At 35.4% G+C, this 9836-nt stretch overlaps 1 protein-coding gene across 1 annotated transcript; it reads right to left on the minus strand.

The window, feature by feature from the left end:
* Nucleotides 1-4170: 4170 nt before the first annotated feature.
* Nucleotides 4171-8591, minus strand: LOC100369380 (amino acid transporter heavy chain SLC3A1-like). Its single transcript, XM_002737764.4, has 10 exons — nt 8410-8591; nt 7927-8106; nt 7610-7761; nt 7376-7501; nt 7159-7290; nt 6758-6876; nt 5950-6169; nt 5662-5820; nt 5240-5362; nt 4171-4950 (listed from the first exon to the last, which is right to left on the minus strand). Exons 1-10 carry the CDS (start codon nt 8516-8518, stop codon nt 4603-4605), a joined length of 1668 nt encoding a protein of 555 aa, XP_002737810.2. The 5' UTR covers nt 8519-8591; the 3' UTR covers nt 4171-4602.
* Between the last annotated feature and the right edge of the window lie 1245 nt (nt 8592-9836).

Consider the following 9836-nt stretch of genomic DNA (forward strand, 5'->3'; position numbering starts at 1 on the left):
ACAACATGTATAATAGTGAATATCGATGGCCATGGTTTGAATTAAGCTTATTAGGTCCATGCGCCAACACGGTAAATGTGGATATTATACTGACCCATCTGTCAGAGCTGTGTTACTAGTAGTTGATTTGTGGTCCGCAATGTCACGCCTTATGTAATTGACATTTCCTATGTGTTTCCTAAAAGTTTGATGTATGTGTTCACCTGTATGGTATTCAGCTTCTGCAAATTAGTGTAATCTGTCCTTACGCTGTAATATTTGTTATGAGGGCGCTACAATTAAGATTTTAACATGTTTCAATATTGTACCATCAGCCAATAGAGACCTCGTTTTCAGTTTAAATTTTGAAATATAAATACTTATGCAAAATGGGCTTGTTGTGCTCTAACTCATGATACTCACACAGAATTATTTTATCATATTTCTATAAATAGTACCGGTATTTACAGTTACTGTAGTTGCATGGTTTTAATTTTGCCTAAAAACTGACTGGTACGACTCAGCTCAAAAAAATAACCTGCTGTGCAAATTTATCACTAAAATTGTTAAGTATATTTTAATTTTTGAAAATGTATATTATAATTTGTGGTGTTCACAAAATGGTTTAGCATCATCAGCGAAATCTGTGTTAAAGTGGGCAAGTCATCACCAATGCAAGTAGCAGATGGTCAGGTGTGTTGTTGTTGTTTACAAACAAGTGTCATGACCTTTACATTTTAGCATGTGTTGTTATCATCGCTTGGAAGTGACTCTACAAAAAGAGACTATACTACTGTGCCTATTCTGTCACTCTATTGTAACTGTAGTTTTCGGTGAACTGTTTTTTTTTTAAAAGAAAGCAATGCATGCCTAACTTCTGTAATTTTACACTATCGAATCATTACAATGAATTCATTATTAGAAATGACGCAACATCTATGCATGATTTCTTTTACAGGACAGCTAGAACTATAAATGATGCACTATTTAATTTATATGAAACATACCTTCGTAGTTCGCTAAATCTCTGTAGTTGCATGGTCAATAGCGCACATCTAACATATCTTTTTAAAATTTAAATTGTTATAAACAGTTTATAAATATTTATGAAAAATAAATTTCCAGTTAAACAAAAAGCCGGGTGCATCTTCTTTTTTGTTGTTGTTATTTTTGTTTTGTTTCTTAGAATAGTATTTGACTATGTTCTATTTAAAATGAATAATGTCAATAAAGTTATTATTATTAATTATAATTAACTGATGCTTCAATTATAAAAATTGCCACTGAAATATTAATATTTCATGCAATCCTTATCTTCTGTATATAGTACATAAACAGTCACTTTAAAATTTGTAGAAAAAATCCCAAACCAACACTTAAATTACCTGTAAAGGGCCCCACTAGGCCGTATTTTATCCTTTATTTTAATTTCAGTGCGTACATTATGTCTACAGTGGTCATGAAATTACAATTTCTATTTCTGTTTATTTCCTAACAAATCAGTGACAGTGAAATATCAGTATCGCAATGATTCTTGAATGTAATTCTGCACTGAGATAAAATATCCTTATGTCTATAATCTAGAGAACGCAGATATAGAAAGCCTTCAGAAAACCCTGTTTGCCCCAGTATAGTCTCGCACCGTCTGTTTACCACCCGTTGTCGCCCCGTTCCCCTTTCGTGCGTACACATTCAATACGAGCGTTCTCTAAAATTACTTGAACGACAAGTAATATAGGATGGAGTACGTATTAAAAATATCAAAATGTATAATAAAACTGCAGTTTGATCAGATGTATCAAGCACGAAGCAAAATAATCACGGAATGAACCCATTATGACCTTTCGCCGCAACTCTCGGCGTCCCTCATTTCCAAACATGACCGAGCGGGTTCACTTATTTCATTCGCGCTATAGTTATAAAAATAAAATTCAACACTAGTTTACCTTTGTTTTGATACTCGGTGAATGGACTTATTAGCGTGTTTGTCACTCTTTTTCCTCACCAAGTGAACATTAACAGCCTTTTCCTGTAACCTTCAAATAATAGACGACGAAACGAACGCAGGTAGGTTTACCAATGCATTGTGGGAAACATGGGTAAATGGGGTGTCGTTAGGGTTTTCACAGAAACGGTCCGGGCTTCTACGAACTGAATGGGGGCGCCACATCCGGGTCGCAATGCAAATATTCGCGGGAAATTCTAGAACTCGTAGAAAAGTTCTTGATATCAAATCTAAACAGGAAGGCCAGTGAAAATGAAACAAAATTGTACAGCTGAAATGGGTGACATCGTGAGTCAGTGACCCGGGTTTAGTGATAGTAGTCATGGTGACTCGATATCGTGATCTGGCTACGGGACTGACTATAAAAGACGTGGTATATGAATTGGATTAGCTTTGAGAAGGAGCAAAAACATTAACCACGTGACCGGACCCTAGCTTTTTACCCTCACCACAAGGGAGTTCGAGTCGAAGAGTAAGTTTCATCGTTGTCATTAATACCGAACATAAACGTCAGAATACCGGACGATTTTACGAGATACAAGAGTACGACATGTCACAAAAAATGTTAAAAATTAGCATTTTTCTATAGTGAGGTTATATATTCTGACAGATTAAAAAGAATGCACGGAGATATGGGATGAAAAAGTCAAATATTATTATTAATACGAATCTTAATATTGTGAAAACATTTCAACAAATGATATATAGAAAAACCACCTAATGAGTCATTAATATTTTTTACATTATTACATGTAACTGTATTGTAGTAGATTTTAGATATCTAACTTGTTATGTTTATTTTAACACCTTTATTACATTTTATAAACCAAAATAGATATGTAATTCATTCTATAAGGTTGTAATAAAGAATTGTCTTATCTTATAATTTTCAGGGGATAACAATCTTGAAGTCATTATATACACTGGGAGGGTCTATCATCCCCAGTAGCAAAAAAAACCTCAAGGTCACAATATTGCACACTGTGCAAAACAAGTAAGTTACTAAATTGACCCTGATTGGCTCAATTTTCAAAGGTCGTTTTTACCGAACATAATTTTATTTTAGTGTAAACAATACTAAATACACGTGTATATAAGCACATGGGAGTTGAGATATAATGTAAAATAGCTATGTGTCATTTTAACGAATTTGGCTCAATGCACAGTGACAAATTAACAGAATCTTAATTTAGCTAAAGTGCCAGCATTGTGATAATATGTTTTCTTTTCTTAAATTAGTGACATTATTGATAAGCTAAAAATCTCCGGGTAAAATCAAGCTAGCTAGAAAACGTTTTAAAACAAGCAGTGCCAGTGTGTCCTCGAAATTCTATATGCATGACTGCTCTGGCCAGCGGGATTTCTTCAGGGCGTAGTACTTCTTCGAGTCTCACCATACCTATCAATATATACCATTGCTAGCTATGAGTTTTAATTCAGTAACTCAATATCATAACCATGCAAGAGATTTTACATGTGATAAGACACGTTCTCCTTTAAAGTTCAAAAGCGATACATTTATGCTATATACACTGTCTTCAATCTGAATTCATTTTTTATTTTCCAAATTGTTTTTTTATTGCATATACTTGAGCTATCACAACTTATTGGCATACACGATTACAAAGACAATATATACCATTGTCGCTGTAAAAATGAAATTTTGATGAACGCGTTTTTACTTGTAGCGTAGTTGGAACTGATCCCATACGAAATACACATCCATTTCCATCGTTTTTGTCAGAAAAAAGTATACATGAATTTATTTCTGATATTCTGTCGCAATAAAGTGTCACTGACAACATGTATAATAGTGAATATCGATGGCCATGGTTTGAATTAAGCTTATTAGGTCCATGCGCCAACACGGTAAATGTGGATATTATACTGACCCATCTGTCAGAGCTGTGTTACTAGTAGTTGATTTGTGGTCCGCAATGTCACGCCTTATGTAATTGACATTTCCTATGTGTTTCCTAAAAGTTTGATGTATGTGTTCACCTGTATGGTATTCAGCTTCTGCAAATTAGTGTAATCTGTCCTTACGCTGTAATATTTGTTATGAGGGCGCTACAATTCCGTACAAACCTCGTTCATGTAGCTAGCATAGTTATACCAATTCCCCGGTAGCCCATGCCCGGTGCCAATGGTGAATTGTTTATATATGCAAAAAAACAAGCGGAAAATTGGTGTTTCAGTAATTAATGTAGAGACCATTAACATCAATATGTCAATAATAAAATGTCAAAAACAAATGAGATGCTACTGTAACAACAATTTTAGTGATAACAACTGAATATGACTGGCATTGTATGTACACAATCTACCACTGTGATGTTAACTAATATACATACAGTATCTTGGGTAAATAACTTTGATTGCATGTATAGCATTGTAATAATAAGTCAAAACTATTCAGCTTCAAGAAAGTTCAACCTTTTCTTCATATAGCTGGATATGTAAACAGTTTGTATGCTTATTTGTATTTATTCTTGAAAACCATCGTTTTCCGTGTCTCTGTGGAGATCGTGTGAATATTACATGAAAGCAATCTTGAAATTAAAGAAATCAATTAAAATAGTATCAAATATGTGTTAATGACGACGGCGATACAGTTATCAAACTTGTATGACGAGTCCTTCACCGGACGCGAGGTCTACTGCATTTGTCTGTACAATTTGACCGTTCCGATTCATGTTACTACTGATTACGATCGGTGCCTCTATCGGTATAGACTCGTCCAATGCGTGAAAGTCCAAATTCGTCCGCAGCTGTGGGCCAAAATTTGTAGTGATCAGGTAGCGATTGTAGCCATCAAGAGTTGCATCCATAGTATATGAGAAGATATCATTATCAACTAACACTGTTTTCAATTTACCAACTGGTATCACTCTTTCGTTGTCATTGCGTAACGCCACTAACTCACGGTATAGGTTGAAAATCGAATCTGGCTGCTCTCTCAGCGCCTGTAATAAACAATATACACGAGTGGTCATACTAGTAGTTTACTCGTGAGTTTAGAATAGCACTAGCGCGACTTTCAGTTATTTCGATCGCCAATTTGAAAGGTGATAATAAAGTCCAAATAAGCGCCCATTGCAATTACCGACATTTTTAGTGTCATGACCACTTTACAGATTCGACAGCATTTCTCTTTGTCCATGTATAGTTATTTTGAACCATAATTTTACTGTGAAAAGACCGATGTTTACATTTTACTAGACAGTGTAAGATTTACATTCAGCAGTGTTTTACCTTTACATTGACCTCCTTGTAGTCATCGCCAATTCGTAACCATGTATCAGAGGAGTTAGAAAACCCGGCACCTACTTCGTCAGACCATTGCATCGGAGATCTTGCCCTGTCTCGTTTTTCGAACTGAAAAATAGATTATAATTTAATTTCATTTGCAAATTTAAATTCATTCAATGCAAAGTTGTCATAAATGGAACATATAACAAGTTGTTAACAACATCACAGAATATACAAGATATTTGTTACAGTCAAACAAACCAGAGGGTAACAATCTCTCCCAACGGAAGTAAAATATTATAGAAATCCCAGGCTGCCCGGTGGAAAATACGCATGCGTCATATGAACACATTTTCGCTCATTGGATGCTGGAATAATTTTCACTGAAATAATATTTATTATTCAACTAGAAATGTTAAGTATACCTTGGATTTGTCTTCATAACCAGTTAGATCCACCATGCCAATCTCTTCACCATAATATGTCGTCGGGGTACCTGGTAACGTGAGTAACAACACGTGACAGACACGGGCAAAGTCCGGGCCTAATCGTGAGGCAATGCGGGAACGATCGTGGTTGCCGAGCTGTGTGATGAATTCAATAGGTATATATGTAAGTTACTGTTGTCAATTTACTTCTGATGAATCGGATACATCTCCACCACACCCACCACTACCATCCACACCACCCAAACCACCACCGGCACAACATACCAAGAAATTAGGGTGTCTTCCCTCCGGTACCGCATCTATCCACTTCAATACCAGCTCTTCAATTTGTTTTCCAGAGGTTGTCCCTCCAGATAGTTCGTCACCAATCTGCAAAAAGTTCAAGTGGTGTGGGAAATTGGCTTCCTCTTCTCCCTCTTCTTCAGACTCGCCATAATAGGTTACCGCGACATCAACATCGTCGTACGCTTCAACGGTAAGGAAACTATAACAAGGCCACGCAAAATATTCGTTAAAAAGTGGCATACAGGGCAGGAAAGGCATCGGTATCTCAATATTTCCATTTTCATTCCTAAAAAAGGACTCGTTCTACCATAGCAAGTAACAAAATCAACACATATAGACTCTTCTAATTTGGTAACACAAAATGTACCAATCTGCTTAATTTTTTGAACATGGAATTTAGTAGAAATAGCATATTTATGTTAATGGATGCAAAAAGTTGTCCATGTGCTGTTTTCATATGTGTAGCACAAATGCCATAACATTTTACCCACGTGTTCATTTGGTAACGCAAAGGTAACTTTGTCTCTGTATTCCATAGATTAAAAAAGTTAATCTGCACCATTAATCTATTATGCCAAGTCTAAAAAATATCGTTGGAACTAGCAAACCATTAATATAATAATTATGTTTGCGCGTTGTTATTTCAGTCACTCTTGTCGCACTGCTCGACTCGGAATTACATTGTGTTCGATGTCAATGTAAGTGGGATAAATATAGTTTGAATCTCAGATAACAATTATTAAAAATAAATAAGCAGTATACATAACGACGGTTCAACTAGACTTACCGATATGCACCTGTAGTCGAGTAGTGGTTCATTTCACCCGATCTCCATGACTTGACAATGTCATGCACCCCCTCGTATTCTTTCGTTAAGTTGTGATGCAGAGTGCAATACTCGTCATTCTAAGTACAAACACAAGTGAGTACTTCAGCATTAGTACTTATACTTTAGTCGTCATTTTGTCTATTGTCCTTTGAATATAGTTCGTTTTGTATTAGTTTTCTTGCCTTGTATTTTATTGTTCTTGTTTTTTTAACCAATTTAATTCCTTCCGATGAATTGCACGTGTTTCAATAAACTGTGTTTACAATTATTGAAATAATAATAGTGATAAAAATAATAAAGCATTGCTCCGTTATTATCAACGCATCATACATTCATTTCCCGAATAGAAAATACAGTACCTCAAATCCCAGACAATCGTTTGTTCCTGAGGGTTGTTCATCCAAGCTGTAATTGTCTGTTTCTAACAGTAACTGCACGGCACTGACCCTAAAACCATCAACACCTTTCTTCAGCCAGAAATCAAGGATATTCTATAGATAGAAAATTATTAATGTAATATTAGTAAATACAAACACGTGTTGGGCCATTTACATTTGTTCCTGCCTTAACACTTACGTCAAATTCGGCTTTCACTTCGTCATTTCTCCAATTCAAGTCTGGCTGGCTTTTGTCAAACTGGTGTAGGTAATACTGGTTGCGACGTTCTTCGTATGTCCAGGCGCTTCCACCCCATACACTCCGCTGGAGAGGAGACAGGGGAGAGAGAAGAAAGACAATAATTATGCAATGATGTTCAATACACAGATAATCGTTAATATAGTACATGTATTAAATGTATAGTTAACTTACCCAGTTATTTGGACAATCACCATCACTATTTTTCGGATCCGCCCATATATAATGTGATTTGAAATCATTGTCTTTACTTTGACGACTTTTGTTAAACCACTCGTGCTCATCACTTGAATGATTTGGAATAAAATCCATTATTACTTTCATTCCTACAATAAATAAATAAATAAATAAATAAATAAATAAATAAATAAATAAATAAATAAATAAATAAATAAATAAATAAATAAATAAATAAATAAATAAATAAATAAATAAATAAATAAATAAATAAATAAATGTACACAACCAATCGAAAATAGTATTAATTGTACCTTCCCGTTTGAGGGACAATAACAGACGGTCGAAATCTGTCATATCGCCATACATTGGATCGATCTCGTAGTAGTTTGATACGTCATATCCGTTATCCACTTTAGGTGATACATATATCGGATTTATCCAAACTGCTTTGACTCCAAGTTCTTTAAAGTATTCCATGTTATCTTCAATACCTGTAAGCATACAAGTAATAGAAGATCAATGCCATTGTATAGGAATATATCATTTTTTTATTTATTTTTTTATACATATTTTAATGCATAATGGAAACGTAAATCACGTCCTTTGGCGACAAAGGCGCATTGTGCTTCTAATTCAAAGCTCTAAAACAATTCTTTACTTCACGGAAAAGTTACGTCGTGGGGAGCGACATTTATAAGAAAGGCGATTACGTTGTACACAATAATAAGCTAAATAAATTGTATTAAAACTATTTTACTGATTTCATTTAGTAGTAATCAGCTTAAAAAGTGCACCTTTTAGATCACCATTGCCATCGCCGTCGGAATCCATGAAAGATCGTGGATACAACTGATAAATGACTGTTGTCTGCCACCATGGCAAGCATCGGGGCGTGGTCACCATGATGTACGTCGCCCCAATCAATATACCAATCCATCCAAGCACTAGTAGTACAATGATAGTCCATCGTGCTACCACCCAACTAGTCTTCGTAGAATACTCCAGCAGCTCGTCACGTGTCAGCCCTATGGGTAAAAACAAGATATACCCAACACATATGACAACAACTCGAATGTATACATGAGTTCTACCGTTTAGTTGATTACTCCGTGTATTTCAGAAATTATACATCTGTATAATTAATTATACATGCCAAACGCGATGCTAGCACTAATTCGAAGTGATCGCCAGTTGCCTGTACCTCTGCTATTATCGGATGTGGTATTATTCTGAGAAACATGCCAGCCGATGAATGTCGACTGATAATTATATTTTAGACACATGTCAGACCAGAGATATTAGAACGAAAAATTTTACACAATTATGGAACCACGAACACAATTCAGAACAAGTTGCTTTTACCTGAATGTCGGTTATTTCAAGAAAAATGGCCGGTATGGTTAATCACAATCCAATTGATACTGGTCTTGCCACACAACAAAATGTTGTTCAGAATAGATATCCCAGTGAAAATTTACATACTCGTACTTAGTTTAACTTTATTTATTGCCTGTATTTCGTTTATTCGTTCAGGTTTAACTTCAGAGAGAATGGTAAATGAAAACAGTTACAGGTGGCAGTTGATTTTAATTTATTTACGAAAATATTGGGTAACATTTTGAAATTCCAATATTTATTCCGTTCAGGAATCTTGCAAACTCACTTGACAAGTGTATGACGTTTGATATGAAAAAATATCCTGACAAAGTACCGTGATTTGCGTTCTCTGCGTCCGAGAACTGTAACCTTCAACATTCTCAGTACTTCAGACTGTTACAGAGATATGTGAGAAAATAAATACGTATATGTACGCCGTTTATGGCCACTTTGCTCGAAAGGGTTGTATACATAGCAGTAAAACAAGTTAATACATGAAATAACCATGACAACGTTATCGTTAATACAATCAGGTCGTCGTTGACCACGTGATTTTAACACACTTCAAAATGATGCACAAGCAGAGCTATGTAGATTTCTCAGCTTTTTTTTAAAAAAGATTTACCCCTTCTAAGTATCTTATAGTGTTGTTGCCTTGGAAACAATGTGGCTACCGGTCGTGATATTACTGATACCTCTGAGTTTTTAGTAATTCCGGTGTTCGTACATGCCGGCAAAATAGGCATGGGCAGTGGGTAAATGAAACACGTGATCTGCGATCTATAAATGTTACAAGGTTGCATCATGCACGGACTTCGACCCAATAGACACAGTTTTTCAATTA

The sequence above is a fragment of the Saccoglossus kowalevskii genome, chromosome 2 (genome assembly GCF_978046115.1).
Source record: "Saccoglossus kowalevskii chromosome 2, keSacKowa6.1, whole genome shotgun sequence".
In the NCBI taxonomy this organism is placed as follows: Eukaryota; Metazoa; Hemichordata; class Enteropneusta; family Harrimaniidae; genus Saccoglossus; species Saccoglossus kowalevskii.

Excerpts from the sequence above, each read along its gene's own strand:
- LOC100369380 (XM_002737764.4), bottom strand. The coding sequence starts at position 8,518 with ATGGTGACCACGCCCCGATGCTTGCCATGGTGGCAGACAACAGTCATT. Across the intron at positions 6,170-6,757 it reads TCGACTACAGGTGCATATCG|TTTCCTTACCGTTGAAGCGT; the intron begins GTAAGTCTAGTT and ends GCCTTGTTATAG. Across the intron at positions 5,821-5,949 it reads GAAGACACCCTAATTTCTTG|CTCGGCAACCACGATCGTTC; the intron begins GTATGTTGTGCC and ends TTCATCACACAG.